Below are 18611 nucleotides of genomic sequence, written 5' to 3'. Positions count from 1 at the left end.
CTCCTTATTAAAAAGCACTTACTAATGGTGTTGGTTAATAGCATTTTGTAGCCCCTACCTATGCCTTCCTTAGAATCAGAGAGCATCTATATTGTTATAACCATATAGAACTTCTGAATCTCATTGACTAGGGACGTGAGCTGTTCAGAGTTAAGATGTATGAATATTAAGAAATAAGATGCAATGAAAATGGAACCAAACATTATGTAAGAGACCTTTTCCCAAATTAGAGATTTGGCAGCAGACAATGGAGAGTGAGTGGCTAGGTCTGTGACACAGGACTTGGAGATGAACCTACCAAGCACAAGGTAGGCTGCCATCGCACTTACTGGAAGAGGGAGGCTGAAATCAGCGCTTCCCTCCCAAGTTCCCTTCCAATCATGGTTGTTTATTAGAACAACAGAGAGGCAAACTGAGATAAAGCAAAATTAACATCATCAACGGTTTTATTTAGCCCATGATGTGACATTTAATTATTTGATTTATTATTTAGTGTTTTTTAAAAACTCCATGCCAGGAGACCTAGTCATCTTAGACAATAGGATTCTAGAGCTGAGAGTGTTATCACATTAAGTGATGTAAGCTGCTTGGTCCTTCCTGTCACTCCTATGGAAGCGTGGCTCTGGGGAGTCTAGAAAGGTAGAGGCCTAATGCTTGCTTATGAAGGTTCCTTTCACTTAGCATATTAAGGTCATCATTATGAAGGCTTTGAACGCAAGTACTAATAATCTGTGGAACATTTCTGGAATGTTTAAAAGTTCTATTAAATTTACCAGTGTACTTTTTTTGTGTGTGTGTGTGGTGGTGGTTTTTTTAAACAGGGTTTCTCTGTGTAGCCCTGTCTGTCCTGGTCTCACTTTGTAGACCAGGCTGTCCTCGAACTCACAGTGATCCCCCTGCCACTGCCTCCCGAGTGCTAGGATTAAAGTTGTGCACCACCACGCCAGGCTTAGTGTAACTTTTGAAGTTGTTTTCCTTCCTGTTTCCATAGTCAACAGCACTTAAGGCCTTCATCCTCTGATCCCATCCTACTCGCTGTTAGTTTATACTCAGACCATCTTTAGGATAGTCCACGTTCCTGCTGTGTATCAAACAAGTGCAGTGCTTGGGAACCCATAATAATGGAGACCCAGGCTCTGCCTTCAAGCTTCTCACTTCAATTAATAACTGTACTGCTTTTTACTGATAAGGGTTAGAGAACGTAGGTCTTCCTGCACTGAGGGCTGGGAGGCACTTAAATGGCCTCAGTGAAACCTCACCTTGGACTTCTCAAGAGACAATTTAGGAAAGCTGTCTCAAACGGCCTGAGTGCAGAGGATGGCTCACTTTTGTTAGTGGGAGACTCAGCTTTCCTTCTGCCCTCCATTTATTGCAATCACCATTTCTAAATAAGCAATAAACTTTTTCTGTAACTGTTCTTAAGATTTGCTGCTTCTTCATGCTTATTATCGTGTGTTTGAACTTGATTTCTTTGAATTTATTCGTTTTTAGCTTCTGTGAGCTTCTTGGTTTTTTGGTTTGCTCTATAGTATGTGGAGACTTGGAGACGTAGCGTTTCGAGTTTGTTCACACCGCGCTCGACCTCTGTGGTGCTCTAATATTACCTTTAATTCTGTCTTACAGAGCTCTTAGGACTTTCCCATCCTACCTTGGCCCTTATAATCAGATAGTTTTTATTGACTTTTTTAGTTTTGTTTCCCTGTTGGAAACGTGTATTTCTACCCATTTTGAGTGTGTGTACATTGGCCTTATGAAATATAATTTTAATAGCTGCTTACAGTTTTAAGTGTCAGTGTCACATTAGCATAGCCACCAACCTTCTCCATATATGCATACACACACACACACACACACACACACACACACACACACACACACACACACTCACTCACTCACTCACTCACTGGCTCTCAGAACAAATGCAAGGAAAGAAAGAAAAAGGGCTACAAGGTTTTTCTTTCCAGTTCCCAAAACCATGGGGACCTTAATTCCCAGGCGTTTCTCATGTTGGTTTGAACTGCCCTCCCATCTCCGTGCTTACAGCTCGGACCTCACTTTCAAATCAAAGTTATAAGAAAAGAGAACAGAAACAAAGGCAAAACAAACTTAGACACTTACCGCGGAGTGAGTCACATCCATGAGCTGGGCACCCTTCCTAATCTGTGTTGTTTTTACTCCGCAGAGTGCCTAAGTGTTTATTTATGCTTCGTGTGTGTGTGTGTGTGTGTGTGTGTGTGTGTGTGTGTGTGTGTATTTAAAATTATTAACAGGATGTGCGTTAGGTCGAAATGAACTTCTTTTATAGCTGGCACTAGAAATTCTGCAGTTTTAAAATAATAATTTCCGGTCCAGTAGCCAGGGCCCCTGTGTTCAGAAAAATTTAACCTGTGATTTCCTGCAGAAGTCAGGGGTTACTGTTGTTACATCTGTGAGCGTGGGCCATTCGAGTGGATGATAAAATTGTCAGCATTAGCCCAGATTCCATCCATGTCATCGAAGCTCGCAGCTGCTGGAATACGCAGAGGTAACAGTGGTGTTCTCTCTACGAGTTCCTTAGGGCATTGTTTTCATGCAGATTTATTTAGGAAAGGAAATGCTGTGCAATTGTCTTTGTTGTAAATCTACCTTCCACAGGATATATGACATATTTGTATACACACATATGTACATGTATAAGTATATATGTCTGTTTATATACTTATATGTGTGCATATATATACATGAAATACAAATTTTGTTTGATTCTAACCAGAATGTGTAGCAAGTAAAAATATAATTAAGTACTAAATAAGTACACCTAATTAATGAACTTAAAGTTAGATGAAAATTATTATATCTTAATTATATTATTAATAAAGTGTAATTTTCAATCTTCATAATTTAGTGATCCCATATTATATTAGATATATTATTAATCCTGTGCAACACTATTTTAATTTCCTTATTCTTAAAGTTGAAAGGTTATATTTAACAACTTACCAGCTTCAGTTCATTTTTGACAATTAACAAAAAATTTCAAGTGAATTAACAGATGTTTAAATATTAAAATAATATATGTACAGCTTTTTTATGCCCTTCCCACCTGGAGCAACTCCTAGCAGAAATGAGGTCCCTGCCAATACCTTTATATGTAGCAGCTGTAGTATTGGCAATTCTGATTTAAATAAAGATGTATGTAGTTGTTTTCAACATAATCATATTAGTTGTGTTTATAAATATTTTAATGGTATTTGGTTTGTTTAAAATAATGAAGTCCAGATTTTAAATTACCTCATAACTTGACTATGTAGCCTAAGGCAACTTTAAAATGTAATTTTCCTTATTTGTTTGGGATTTTTTCTGTTGCTGTTGCTGTTGTTGTTGTTATTTGCTGTTGAAGAAGTGACTGTGCCATCTGTTACTTGTGAACAAGTTCATCCATTCTAAGGGAATTAACCAACCCCCGAACTTCCTTTGTGCAGTCAGACCCAGGGTCTTATTTCTCACCAATATGTGCTGGCACATAACAAGCCAAATGAAAACAGTTCCTTTGCCCACTCAGAATTTCTGACTGATAATACCTTTTCAAATATCAGGTAGATTAAAATAGAAAATGTAAAGTTTATTGCAAAGTATCACACTGAGCAAAAGCCAATCATAACACACTTTGTTGGATGGTAATGTTGAAGACACGGTGTGTGTAGCGTTGGATGTTTTTCTGTATTGTGAAGTGCTGTAGCTGTGAGGCAAGGCCCACTAAGACACAGACATTGAGTAAACCCAATAAGAGGGCTAGATTTAGAGCTAATCAGTATTGTGTTCTAATCCCACCTCTGCTCTCTACGGCTATATGTGGCTGTAAGCAAGTTAATCTCTGTAAGCTTTAGTCTATGACATGGGCCTGATTCTGGAAGCAGTGTCTTGCAGCTGTCAAGAGGAGCAGACAGCGCATGTGTGTATCTCTTAGTTCACTGGGTGGCACAGAGCTTCTTAAATGTTAATGTTATTGTGGTTACTTTTATTATTTGTGTTACTACCTTTAAGTCTATTTGGAATAATGATTGTAATTGGCTAAAAACTATTCATATATCTTAGTGTCATTAAAGCTATTGTGCAACACGAAATGGTTCAGTTACATCAGCTGGCTGGATTACCATTTCAATAGGACTGCACAAAATGTGCCAAGGACATTTGAGTAAACCAACAGTTGAAAACTCATAAACTAGCTTCTTACACCTCATAAATCATATCATGATTTCATTGAGTCGTTATGGCTTTATGAAAAGGATTGAATTAGATGTGTCTTTAGAATATAAGGTCATTAGTGTCTCTGGAAAGTCTTAGAATTAACCTGCGACTTTAATGCCATAGCGATCACAGCTTGAACATTTATCTGGGAACATTTCTTACTGATCTGTAACATGTAGCGAAACTGGTTCACACACGTGGGCAAACAAGTAGATTGGTTACATGCACCCTCAGGTAGAAAGATAGTGGAAAAGCATATGAGAAGCGGCCCAGCTGTGGAGGGTAACTAATAATACATGATGGACTAGTTGGTAAGGAAAGCACAAGGCTTGACTTTGCTTTAGTGCTGATGCCCAGGCTCTTTCGTGCAGCAATTAGATTCTGGATTACTTAACTTCCTTCTTCTATAAAAATGACACACTGACATCTACTCTCTATATTTTGTACATTTTAATGTTACAGAACACTTTGCTTAAAACAGGGGTGTTTGTAGTTAGAATAAAGTTCATCTCCTTGGATGTATGTCTACTTTTCACTAAATAGGAGAGCAAGCACCTGTGTTAAGTTGCACTGAATTTTAATTCAAATGTTATCCTATAAAATATTTGAAACTCATACCGTAATTTAACATGAAAATAACCAATTAGGAAACATATTTAGGATATCAAAGAAAGAGCAAAGCAAAACAAAATTTAAAAAAGAAATCCATTGAATTGTTATTACACACATTATCCTCTGCTTAGCAGTGGAAGAAGCAACGTCTTTCCAGCAAGAAGTAGAAGATGTAAAGTTCTAAAGTTCTAAAAGTAAGAACCAAGGGCACTGGGTCCTCTCCCTCTCTGGGTGCTGTGGGTGCAGAAGAGCAGAGCATGAGACAACAGAGCATCCGTATCTCTGCTGCCGCTCGCCTGGGTGCAGTGCAGTTCACAGCCGGGTCCCTGGTCGTTTTCTCTCCAGACACTGAGTTGTTACAACATGTTCTTGACCTCAGTTCCTTCACAATTTAACTTTCAGGTATTGTAGGGACCTCATAGACTACATTTGATTCTTTGGCTTTTTAAAAATAACAAAGAAAGATTAGCCATTTAAACTATAAATCATAAAAAATACAGAAAAATATAAACATTTACATATTATATATTTGGTTTTCTTTTCTATGTCCAGTGGTCAGGAGATGCCTGGTCTTTCAATTGCAGGAACTTGCAGTCCATACGCTATGCATGGTGAATGCCAGATATAGCCATGGCCCCGCACTGCCCTCCCTTGGCGTCACCATCCTTAGTGTCATAGAGAGGCACATGGATCCAGTATATAAGCCCTCCATGCTGTTTCCCATCAAATTATCTACAAGCTTTGTCAATAAATAAACACTTATTTTTTAAAGATTTTTTGGTATGTATGGGTGTACGTATATGTACCATATGCGTGTCTGGTGGCCGTAGATACTAGAAAAGGACACCACTTATCTAGACCTGGAGTTGCAGACAGTTGTGAGCCACCGTGTGGATTGTGGCCATCACTCGGCTTCGCTGAGCAGCAAGTGCTCTTAATTACGGAGCAATCTCTCCAGCCACTTGCATCCATTCTTGACTGGGCCTTAAAAAAAAGTAGTAAGCTAAAAGATTGTCTTTTCTCAAGAATTCAGAGAAGTGTGGTAGCTGTAGGGTCCCTGAGTTCCCAAACAAGGACTCTTTAAAGGGTACCCCAACTAACGTAACATCTAAGTTAATTTATCACACTGCATTTTGGCTAGCTGTGACGCTAACTTTTTTAAAAAAAGCTTTATCTTCCTTTAAAAAAAAAAGTCTATGGAATTGAAATTTTGCTATACCAGTTTGTTTTTGCATCTATGGAGACACTCTTCTTTTAATTCAGAAAACTGAAAGCTGGGTTGTTTGCTCAGAAGATTGTTTACTTCCTTGCTTCATATATAGACCATATACTTAAGGGATGAGAATGCGTGTAAGGATGTGATCTTGTTAACCATAAGAAGTGAATGAAACAGAAGGAAATTGTCAGGTCTATGATGTTTACTAGGGGTGTAAAATGTGTTGATTATTTGAAGCCTTGTTGATTCCTTTTATTTTTAAATAAAGTAGCTTTTTTATATATTATAACTGGGTAACTTCTACTGGTGAGCAAACTTCCTTATTATTTTTATCTTTTTATTATATTCCTCTTATTTTAATTGGAGATAAAGAAAATTAAAACTAAGTAGAGTAGACAACTGAAAGATATACCACATACATTGTAGTTTTTTGATAAGAATAGTGCACTCAATGGGTTATATATTTGGAAGCTTGGGTTATCCGAGAGCACTGTTTAAAAATAAATTGGAGGTATGTCCTTGTTGGAATAAATTTGTAACTAGTAGTGGGCTTTGAGGTTTCAAAAGCCCAAGCCAGAGTCTGTCTGTGTGTGTGTGTGTGTGTGTGTGTGTGTGTGTGTGTGTGTGTGTGTGTGTGTCTGTCTGTCTGTCTGTCTGTCTGTCTGTCTCTGTCTGTCTGTCTGCCTGCCTGCCTGTCTCCCTGTCTCTCTCTCTGTCTCTCTCTCTCTCTCTCTCTCTCTCTCTCTCTCTCTCTCTCTCTCTCTCTCTCTCTCTTCTCTCTCTCTCTCCCTCTCTCAGGATGTGGTACTCTCAGCTACTGCTCTGCCTCCCGCCTTTATGCTACCATGCTTCCTGTCACGATGAAAATGGATGAAGCCTCTAAATGGAAGCAAGCTCCCAATTTTCTGCTCTTTCATAAGAGTTGCCTCAGTCATGGTGTCTCTTCACACTAATAGTGACTAAGACAGACTCTGGTACCAACTACTCTGCAAGAGCATAGTAATGATGGCAATGCTTACTTTTCAGATAAAAACAGTAACAAAGCATGATCCCATCTGATATGATACAACTTTCCAACATACAACCACAGATGAATTCTTTTTCTCCCCTGAATAGGTGGCAAAGTACTTTGAGGAACTTAGTCTTTTTAATGTACTATAACTTAAGTATAATAACACCAATTTACAACACTTATCTACTGTTATTATCTCAATTGATGTCAGGGGAAAATCACAAATATCTGCTAATACACACACACACACACACACACACATACACACACACACACACATTTGCTTTTAACAAAATAGAACAGAAATGTTTTTGGCAGTTACAATCCTGTGTCTGAATTTTGTCACTTGGCCTTAGCTGGTATTTATAACCACCTCTAACCACCCCTTATGTATTTCCTCTACTCTCAGTAAGTATTTCAACTTTGGGGCACAGAGTCTAACCATAATCTCATTCCTGAAATTTCTGGGCCCTTTGTCATCCTGCCTGTATTCAGCTATTGCAGTTTGTCATTTACTTTAATGGAAAAATGTAATAATACCAAGAGGCACCCTAAAGGATCCCCTACACTCAGACATAGTCATCAGTACTTCCATTGAGAAGAAGCAGTCCAGTTTCCCTCTTCTGGTCTGGATCACTCTCTACCCTTAACTCTGTAACTCTTACTCTCTTGACTCAAGGGCATCAGTGGCCCAAATTGATGGGGGCACCGGGGAGGGGGGAGGCAAGTTGGGTCTAAGCCTCACGTGCAGTGAAATGTGACCCCCTAACAGAAGTGTGCTCTCCTCATCTGTAAACCAGTGAAGCAGAAGTCGTGGGAGCATAAAGCACTTTTTTCTAGTAGGTTGGTAAAGTCAATGGAGAGTGTGATACCATTCCCATTTCCACTCGCTGACTCCTGGACAAGTAAGTCTTGGCTATAGGAAAAACAACCTTTATTAGAAAGTGATTTAAATCATATGCCTGCTTCTGAAGAACTCTGACCAGCCCTATAAGCTTTGACCACCTAATCTGGTGCAATAATTGTATGTTTAAAAGGCTGCTCCACCTTTCTATGAAGGCAGCTGCTTTGGGATGGTGAGGAAATGGTAAGATTAATTGATTCCATGGGCGTGGGCCCACTGTCGCACTTCTCTGTCTGAAGTTAGTTGCTTGGTCAGAAACAATGCTGTGTGAAATATGATGTTGGATAAAGCATCCTGTACAGCCATGGATAGTAGTTCTGGAAGAAGTATTATACTCAGAAAAACCAAATCAATGACCATAATTAGTGTCCACCCTCATGAGGATAAAGCACTGCCTTTTCCATAATGGAAGGAGTACAATGAAGTTAGCTTGTCACAAGGTCATCATCTGTTTACATGTGCCAGGGAACCAGTGCTGATCTCTGCTGTTGGAGGACTTGCTGTTCAACAGAAGCCATAACTAGGTGGGGCATGTTGTTGAGCCCAAGCATAACTTCCATTTCAGCCACTTTGTTCATGGGCCTGTTGGGCAGTGGCGGGAATGACCAGCAAAAGACATTGACTGTCCACATAATGAAGAATCCTATCTACTTGATAATTGAACTCCCTGCTCAAGTAACCTTTTGTTGAGCATTTACATGGGACGTAAGCATCTTTACATTCTTTGCCCACGCTGAGAGCTCTATCTACCTTCCAGTATTATTTCTTTTAATTCCTTGAGCATTGACCAAAACCATTGCCTATACCTCTAAATCATTATATAAACACACATCTCCCCATTTGTCCTTCTAAGAAATACGTATGATCCTGTGGACCAAAATTCCATCCACTGGGCAGAGTTCTACCCCAGAAAGGGAATGGAATTGCTTATCTGTCCACATCTGGGTGACAAGTGAATAGTGTGTAGAACCATCTGTAAACTGTACCTTAGCCTTCTCTTTCTCGGTCAACCAATCATATGACACGTACCATAAAGCCATAGGAGCATGTTTGGATACCAAAAGCATTGTAGCCGGGGTACGAACCATAGGCATTTGGTCAACTACTTCCTGTAACTTGCTTGTAACGATAACACATGTTTGGGCTGGAGTGCCTATTTACCATGATGGGTTGCTATTGTGCATGCCAAGCTTTATGATGGTATGTTAGGAGAGGTGAAGTTGAGTGATGCTGTTTCCATTTAGCAGGTTAGGGAACATAAAGGGAGCTTGGCTTAAAACAAATAAAGTGAGGTTAGAACTCCATTAATCAGCCATCCTCTACATTTTGCTAGAGTTTTTCATTAACAGAAATTTATAAGAGCTTTCCACCATAGGAAATCTAATGCACCGATGGCATATCATAGTTAAGTTAGCATTCATGTCTACAGTAGACTTAGGTCTGTGGTGATTAATATTGTCAGCTTGGCAAAATCTAGAATCACCCGCAAACAAACTTCTAGGCATGATTGTGAAGAATTTCCGAGGTAGATTAATATTTGGACATTCCCATGAGGGAATTTCTACATTGCATTAGTTACAATGGGGTACGATTCCCTAATTGTGGACAGTATCATCCCCTGAGCTGAGGTCCTGGCTGAATGAGGACAGGGCGAGCTGGACACCAGCAGCACTGACCTCTCTCCTCAGGCCCCTGCCACCAGGAATATTCTGCCCTATGTATTTGGCTCCGTAGAACTGGGAGGCCAAATATACCACCCCCAAGTGGCTGTTCTTGGGGTTTCTGACACAGTGAAAAGGAAAATAACTGGTACAGGTATCATAAGAAAACAGCACCAGTGTAGTCAAAACAGTGCTGTGACTCTAGATACTTATAGCTACCATAATAAACACGGTTGCCCGGAACTGCTAGAGAAAATAACTGCTAATTTCTCTTCCTGGCACTGCGTAACCAAGTCCTGTTGTAGTACCAGCACCAGCACTGGTGAAAGCCACCATTTAGAGAAAAGAGGTGAGGGTGTGGACAAAGATGATACTGTTTTGGAGTCCCATTCTAGACCATTCTACAATAGATAGTGACTTTGAAATAAGTAGATTTTTATAGTACTTGGCTTTTCAAATTACAAAGTTCATTACTCAAAATGTATGAAGGGGATACGAGAGATAGCTGATCCATTAAGGGTGCTTGCGGCTTTTTCAGAGGACTAGGGTTCTGCTTACAGCACCCCCATCATGCAGCTGTAACTACAACTCCATGGGGCCCAGTGCTCCCTTTCAGCATCCTCGGGAATGCATATGCACACAAAGAGAAGTAGGTAAGCGTGTGGGAGGGTGGACTTGGTGTCTTTATGATGGGCAGCGTTCAGAGGACCCTGCGTGCAGTACCTCAGCTTCGCCATCTGCTCAATGCCATGTCGCTCTCAAAGGAGAAAACAACAGTGAGATCTGTGACAGAAAGAAATAGGTTTCCTTTTAGGACCTGTGCAAAAATTCAACTTTGTTATGACAAAAATACACCTTCCATCCTGGTGTAGAACATAGCAGAGTAATTAACAAAGCTTTTTAAATGCTATTGTTTAGCTGTTTTCCATAAGCTTGGAATACACATTTTTGGTAAGTAGGAGATTACAAAGAATTTTTGGATATTTATCTTTGCATCTATTTTGAATTATCTGTTCTGAATTATGTTGTGTTCCGTACAATCCAAATATGAACCAAAGATACACTTACTGTGACTGCTTATTAGGAATTAAAAAAAGAACAACAGCACTTTTCCAAGATGGCTGTCCTCAGGTTCAGTGGAAGCATTCCCAAGAAGCTAAGGGAAGTAACAGTTTCTCAGAAGGAGAGCAAAGCCATCTACCAGCGCAGACATGCCTACGTGATCAGCTTTCTGAAGGCCATGGTTTTGATTAACCTTGGACTGGCTTTTGTAAAGACTTTTATAGGTGTTGAAAAGGGGCTTTCTGGGTTATTTGTGAGTATTTTAGAATAATAGAATAAAGTATTTTCTTTAGCAAGTTTTCCCTAAAGGGAAGTAAATATTACAACTTTGTCGCTACCTCTCTGCCTGGCTTCTCACTATGAATAACATGCATGGCTATAAGCTGTAGGTCACTTCTCCTGTCCCATTACCCACACATGGTTTCTCATAAAGAACAACTTTCCCTAGTTTCTTAGGCTTAGAGACAAGAAGTTAAATGCACCAACACCAGCAGTTCATCCATTTTGAGAGCTTCTAGTACTTGAATAAATAAGTGTTTACTACATAGGAAGAAGCCTGGAGGAGCTTCCAATATGAAACAGCTGTCCTGTCTGTCACTCTGTTTATATAATCTTTACAAGCTCCTTTAATCTTAGTGTATCTGGTGCTTTCCCAGGTATATGGACATTGAAGAATGTGTAATTCCTATCTTATTGTCTAGTCCTAATGATAGAACTTAGGACAAATTAAATTGAAGACAGCATTCAGGAAGTCTAGCCCTCGTCTCCCTCACTGCGCAACCATTAAAGCATGAGGTGACTGTTAGAGGTAGACATTTTTCAAGAATCCTCAAATACCCTTTTCCAAACTAGAGATGTTTGCTAAGACTCAGAGAGGGCATAATACCAGTGCTAGTCTATATTCAGAAACATTGGCTCTGGACTTATGTGCTTTGGATGTTTCTAAGTTCAGTTACTCTGTTGGCTTATAAGTTCATATACACTCTTAAACCCATTTATCCAAATATTTTGTGGTAACCACCAAAGTACTGGTTTCCTTGACTTTTATAGTTATTTTAATTCCTAATTCCAGCTCTACTCTTGTTCTTCCTAGTCTGTCTACTGTCTCCCCTGCCTGCTCAGAGCCCTGTGATTACCACAGAGCTGAGTTCTTGCTAGGGCTCAAAGTGGCCAGACCCTCCAACTTCTGCCCTAAGAGGACCTGCACAAAGCCTTACCAACCTAGAAAACATTCAGACACATTTTCAGAACTAGCTTTCCTTTTCCATTCCTGTTACCTTTTTAAATTCTTTGGTAAAGAGTCCTATTTTTGTCCTCCATCCTGAATGACTTGTATCAGCATGTACTTAAGCTTGTTTCAATAACAATCATTTTCTAGTACTTAAAAAAAAAAAAAGTCCATAGGTTGTGATGAGCTTTTTCAATCCCAGCAGTCGGGAGGCAAAAGCAGGCATATCAAGCCAGTATAGTCTACATAGTCAGTTCGTAGACCCTGTCACTCTATTAGAGAGAGAGAGAGAGAGAGAGAGAGAGAGAGAGAGAGAGAGAGAGAGAGAGAGAGAGAGAGAAGGGGGGAGGGACAACGTTTGTATGTGGAAGGGGGATCATATTTGTATTTACTGAACCTATTTCCTGCTTCTCTGATTTATTAATTGAGCAGTGTACACTGGAGGTCTTCTGTAGTAGTGTAGAAATGCACTCTGCTCTTTTTATCAGTAGCATCGTCGTCTTCTATGTAGTGTTTGTAGTGCTATCATGACATTTTACTTTCCTTTAAGTGGATATTTATTTTTCCTGAATTTTTGCTGTTTCAACTTCTTTACTTGAACATTACTCTATATGTCTTTAAGTGTTTCTTTAAAAGCATAAAGGTCTACAGATGTCCTTCCTGATTCAAGGGCATAGATGCTTAGACATTTGGTGAAATTTTCCCTATTCTCTCCCATCTATGCAAAAACACTGCATGTTCAGTCATGTCTAACACATGGGGGCATAGCTGTTTCCCCTCCACTACCAGCACTTAGCAAAGTCGTGATCTTTTTAAGTATTTCAATTAAGGAACTTTTGTATTCCTCATTTTAACGTGTATATCCCTGGTGAACATTGGAGGTGGGTAGATTTTCCTGTTTAAGTATTCTCCAGAAGAATTAAACAGTGAGGATTAAAAAAGAAAAACAAAAATGTTTCCAAAAAGCACTAGTAATAAGCCAAGTATGATGGCCCACACCTGTAATCCCAGCATTCAAGGAGGCAGAGGCAGGCAGATCTCTGTGAGGCCAGCCTGGTCTACAGAGCAAGTCCAGGACAGCCAAGGCTACACAGAGAAACCTTGTCTCGACAAAACAAAAACAAACAAACCAATACAAATAGATCATAATTACCTAAAAATAAATCTTTGAAAGTTGTTTTTTCCTATGTCTGTTAAGTGTGGTGTACATGCACAAAGCATTAGAGTGCAGCTGAAAGGCAGCTGCACACTAGGAGCAAACACTGGTTCCTACATGTCAGTTAGAAAAAGAACTCTGCAGAAAAATGATAGGCAGTTTTCAGTAGGTATAAATGTGTGTACATGTATCCATTTTGGGGAAGTTAATTCCTAAAGTTAGTTTGCTGTCTCAAATGATTGCACTATTCCCCATGATTTCCTAATCAATGTCAGTCTTTATATTCTCTAGTTGGGTTGTGATTGGTCTGTTAATGTCCTGCTACTCAGGATCCTCACCACTGGAAAGCACAGAGAATGGACTAGTTTTTAGATGCCATAAGTGCAGACCTCTAGCTTTCTGCAGACTGAGTAGTGTGCTTCCTATGCGTTGTTCTCCTGAGTTGTTCCTGCGCCAATTTCATAGAATCTTCTTATCCATTGTCATTACACTTTCATCTGTGAGATCATCATATCCACTGCTTGATTATTTCCTCTTCAAACTAAAAAATGATGCCTCCTTACTTAGATCCAGCAGGAAGTATTTACTTGAAGAGTCACTTTTGCTGGTGTGTAGCTAGATGATACCCTGGGGCGGGACACTCAGGTCCTGGCAGGCTGCACGGCTCCCGCTAACTGACTAAGGCGTCTTCCAGCTACAAAAGTTATGCTTCTACAAGACCTGACTGTTGTATTTGCAGGAGAAGATAGTGTATTGTTACTATGTAATGGGTCTACTCTTCACATTCCCACTGCTTCAAACGCACCGGCCATAAAAGGGAAGCATGCTCTAGCTTAATGTTTGATCTTTACCACATACGTTGGACGTCACAATCAATCGCTTTCAGTATTTTCTTTGAAATAACATAAAGGTTCATATGTGCCAGATTTCATAAGGATCACATGATAAGGTCAAGAAACACAAATTCCAAGGCAGAATTTATATGCCCAGTTCACATATGACAGCAATACTATATAACCATATGTTGAATATAATATACTGTATGTAAATGCTGTTCTTGAAAGCAAGCCAATCAATAAAGCCTAAAATAAATAATGCTTTAGTAGCACATTTCAGATAGGCTGAAAATGGGATAGATGGGTTCTGTGGCAAGAGCATCCTTGTAAAGATGACATTGAAAGTACATTAAAACACAAAGAGTAAAACAATTGTGAAACTGAAGGAAAACTGGATATTGAGAAGATTTTTTTTAAAGCCTATTACTTTATATGCCAACATACAGCATTCATTTTTATTCAAAGAGTTATTTAAATAAGAAACTGTAGTTTTCCAAGCTTTTAAAAGCAAATTCTTTGGCATTACCAGTGTCCAAAATATATTCTTAAAGGATACATAATGTTAACAGGAAAAAATGAAATGCATAATTTAAAATGGAAAAATGTCAAAATAGAAAAAGCCTAAAACTGTAGCCAGTATTAGAACTAGTAAAAGATTGGCCAGGCATTATCATTCAAGAAGGTGTGAGAAAGCTACTGATGGGAACTTCAAAAGCTTAGCAGTAAAAACTGATTGTGGTGTCAGGAAAACTCTGAAACAGATCAAATTCACCCCAGAGTAGTTAGAATCCACTGCATCTTTTGAACATATATGAGCCTCTTTTTTAAGCTGACAGAGAAGCTTGCCATTTTTCCCTTTGTTTCCAGCACTGTGTATAAAAATCCAACCATTAAACTTAATGACCAGCAGCTCAGCGTTCAGGCCTTACTGTCTCACAAAGATCATGTGGCTTAATTTGAAATTACTCATCCCACCTTGTATACTTAGTTTACCTTAGTGTGTGTGTGTGTGTGTGTGTGTGTGTGTGTGTGTGTGTGTGTGTGTGTGTGCAAATAAAAGAAATGATGAAGTTTACATAAAACAGTTGAACATTAGTTGATCATATTTATCCACACAGATTCATTGAGATGCTTGTAGTGTGATCAGTGTTTTTCATTCCATTTTGTCACTTAGATCCTGGGAAGACTCTGCCCGAAGCCCTTGACTATAACACCATATGGCTGCAGACGGTGCCTGGAGAAACGGACAGTAAAAGTGGGATTCCACCTTCCCTTGTTACACTACAAATCAAAGACTTTCTTAATGGACCAGGTATGGAAGTCATAATCAAGCGTACTCCCTTTCCTGTGTGAGGACAGAAACATGCATGTCGGATCTGCCAGTAAGCTTGGCCCCTTACCAGGCAGTGAGTAGCTGGCCTGCTCTGCAGAAGCGTGCTCTCGTTAGCCTACCCATCCTAAAGATAGAAAGGCAAGTGTGAATGTGACTGAGCAGCTCTGTCCTTGACAGAAAGTGCCTGCCCGTCAAGGAGTAGTTGTCCGGAAGCTGAAGACCTTGTGTGTTAGTGTTGCTTTTTCTCTTAGTCATCTCTGTGCTCCTGAAGAAATTGTTGAAATGTTCTGTTCAGTTTTCTTACTGCATATGAAGAAAATAATACAGATCATGGATGAGACTCCTGGTTCCATATGTAAAGGAGCATGATTAGATGAGCACACTTATTTCAACTGCATAAGGAAAGGTGTTGAGATATAGTAAACACTCACTTGTAGGTAGATAGCTTAGCATCAACTCCTCACATAGTTGTAAAGAATCCAGGGCTCGCTGCTGTTACTCTCCGTCTCCTATGAACAAGGAGACTCAGACGGAAACAGGAGAGAAGCCAGCTGCCATGGCAGGCTAGATGAACTGGCCCACCAGTGGGGCTCGTGACTCTGCAGAGTTGATCTGCCTTGGACAACTGGTTGGCATGGCTTAGTAAGTTTCCGCCTCTGTCTCCTACTCCTCCGAAGGCTCCTTTTTAACCTCTTCATCATCAGCTCTCTCTCCAATTCTGACCTCCTTCGTGTGGTCTTCACTATTTGATTTCTGGAACTGACTGTTTCACTTTTATTATACACACAGGGCTTCAGAATGTAACGTTGGCCTCTTCATAAGATTTTTAAAACAAGGACATTAGACTGTTCTTACATCTCCAGTAACAACTGGAAGGTGGGACTTCTGATGGGAGACACTGTCCCTGTGTGGCCCGTGCTGAGTGTGTGTGTGCTGTGGCCTGTCAGTCAGTTCTGCATAACGAGAAGGCCCAGGTCCGCAGCGCGTGTCTCGGGCCAGTGTGAAGAACTGGTTCTCTTCATAGTAGCTGTCCACATGTGACCTTAGGAAATGCCAGGAAGGAGGAAGCTGCTGGCTGGGAAAGCCTTGGAGTGAGACAGCAGACAGCCTGGAGGAGCGTGAAGCCTACTTCCTAGTAAATGAGAAACGCCGGGTTTTATTGAATCCAAGCACAATCAATTGCAGGGGAAACAGTTGCCGGGCTCTCCTCGCTGCAGGGCTGGTCCTCTGTGAAGGTCTGGCGTGTTAGATCGGAGGAGAAGTTAACAGGGGATCAGCTGCTGGAGCAGAAACAGGAATTTGGAGTTACTTCTTACTCTTCACTTAGGCTCAGGCTTCCTTTTAGGCATTTTTTTTAATACAGTTAGGATTATTGATTTGTTTGTCAAAGTCATGGGATCTTTGAGTCAACGGTAGATTGTGCACCATATCTGCAAGACAACCAGATACACTTAATTTTTAAGAGAAATACCAGTGTATGAGTGAATAATTACATGTTCATAAATCTAGCATTTAATATGACAGCATAGTAAAAACATAACAAAGTAAATTATTTTAAAGTATTTATACTTCTGCTTATCTTAAGGTATTTTCAAAATTTGTAAATGGATATAAATTGCTTTTTATTTCATAATTTAAAATAATAGTGATAGTGTATTTGGATATTTAAACTTTTTCTTATTAATACAGTATTTATTTATCTTCTCTCTGTCAAACCCTGAGCCAAGCACTTCCCCAAGACTTCCTGGGGGAGAAATAGGAAAAGGAGCATGCAGGGCAGACGGGCTACGGAAGAGCTGTGGGAGGTCCAAGTAGAGACAGCCGCCTCACATGGCGAAGAGGATGAGAAAGGCCACCATTAGGCAAAAGAACCCCAAAGCCCACAGTCACGTAGGAGAAGAGCTGTTGCTTCAGGGAAGGGTTCCTGGCATAGCAATAATGAGGCTCCCCAAAATAGTCTCAACCCCAGCCCCAGGGCCGGCCACCCCAACTGTACCAGCTCCTGCCCCAATGAACTTGGCAGCTGGGTCGATGTCCCTTGAAATGGTGCTGGTCTGGAAGCTGTGGCTATAGATAAGTGAGGTCAGAGGCCACTGGACCGCCAGCCTACATGGCCCTAATCTGTTGGCTCAATTGGTCGCTTCAGCTCCCCTGCAGAGAGTTTCGGTGGACGGCTCAGCTGAGAGCGCTCCTGTTCAAGCAGCTGGTACCGATGAACTTGGAGCGGGCATATATGTTCAGGGGTGAGGGGCCAAGACAGGAGAGCTGCTCCCATGGTAGAGAAGACCAGACACTGAAACTTCTAAGATATTGAACTGATGTAATTATTCTCCAACCATAGTTTATAAGATTGAGTTTGTTTTTTGCATCTCTTCATGTGTGTTTTGGTTGTTCTGAGGTATGGCTGAAAGACTGTATTTATACCATACTCCAGGTGAGGTGGGTGCTTCTAGCCTAGACCTTTTGTAATGAAATGTTTTGGTTTTGGTTTGGTTTTACATTTATTTGTGTGTCTGTGTATGTGCACAGTGTATTTGTGAGGGTCACCAGACACCATGCAGAAGCTGTTTTGGTCTTAGTGATGGGACTGAAGATGTCAGTGTGGTAGTCCTCGCCTCAACTACCCTTTACATCACCTTGCAGGCCCAGGGGGGTTTATATACCTGATTACAATTCTTTTTAGATTTCTGTGTAAACACACATTTTTTTCCATCATAAGCGATTGTTTTCCAAAAGCACCAATCAGTTTTTTCACAGGCACACTAGAAACAAAGGAAGATCAAGCTTTAGAGTGCTTATTTTATTATGAAAAACACCAAATGTGGTTTAAGTTCTTTAAAGTCTAAAATATTTTTGTCAAAAATACATTTGTTTGCTTGTTTGTTTGTTTATCTTGAATTAAGGGAAGGTGATTTGGAATTGTATGTTAGCGCTGTGGCATTCCCTCTAAAACACTAGAAGAGCATCACAAGGCACATTAAAAATCTTCTCACATACAAAGAATATTATGTTGTACATATTGGCAACTCAATAGAATTAGGGGGGTTGGTTTTGTTTTATTGTTATTATGTAGTGCAGTTCTAAGGACTTTTATTTGTGCTAGGACTAGGAAACAGCTGCAGCCTATAGTGTTCTCCACCACCATTTCTTCACTTTGAAAGAAGTAGCAATGCAAGTAACACAAAATATAGTAGATATGCTTCTGACTTTATTGGGAGCATCAGTGTTAGCATTAAAATCTTTTTGCAGTTAGTTTTTTAAATTTGTGCACATCAATCAGTACCACAGAATGTCTTCCTGCTACACCTCAAACTTACTTCTATTTTCTATTGCTTGTTCTCTAGGCTGCATTACAGTGACAGTA

The 18611-nt window shown here is 40.0% G+C and overlaps 1 protein-coding gene across 2 annotated transcripts in view; it reads left to right on the top strand.

Annotated features, from left to right (window-relative positions):
- The window catches only part of VPS13B (vacuolar protein sorting 13 homolog B), a 517649-nt gene that overhangs the window by 341448 nt on the left and 157590 nt on the right, over positions 1-18611 (top strand). For both annotated transcript variants that reach the window (XM_084803053.1, XM_084803052.1), the window contains exon 35: positions 15089-15226. In XM_084803053.1, the coding sequence (XP_084659179.1) occupies positions 15089-15226 (138 nt within the window). The remainder of the gene's footprint in view (positions 1-15088; positions 15227-18611) is intronic.

Source organism: Acomys minous (assembly GCF_964271855.1).
Source record: "Acomys minous genome assembly, chromosome: 12".
Classification (NCBI taxonomy): domain Eukaryota; kingdom Metazoa; phylum Chordata; class Mammalia; order Rodentia; family Muridae; genus Acomys; species Acomys minous.
Note: the sequence above shows the minus strand (reverse complement) of the source record. Positions and strands in the feature narration are given on the sequence as shown.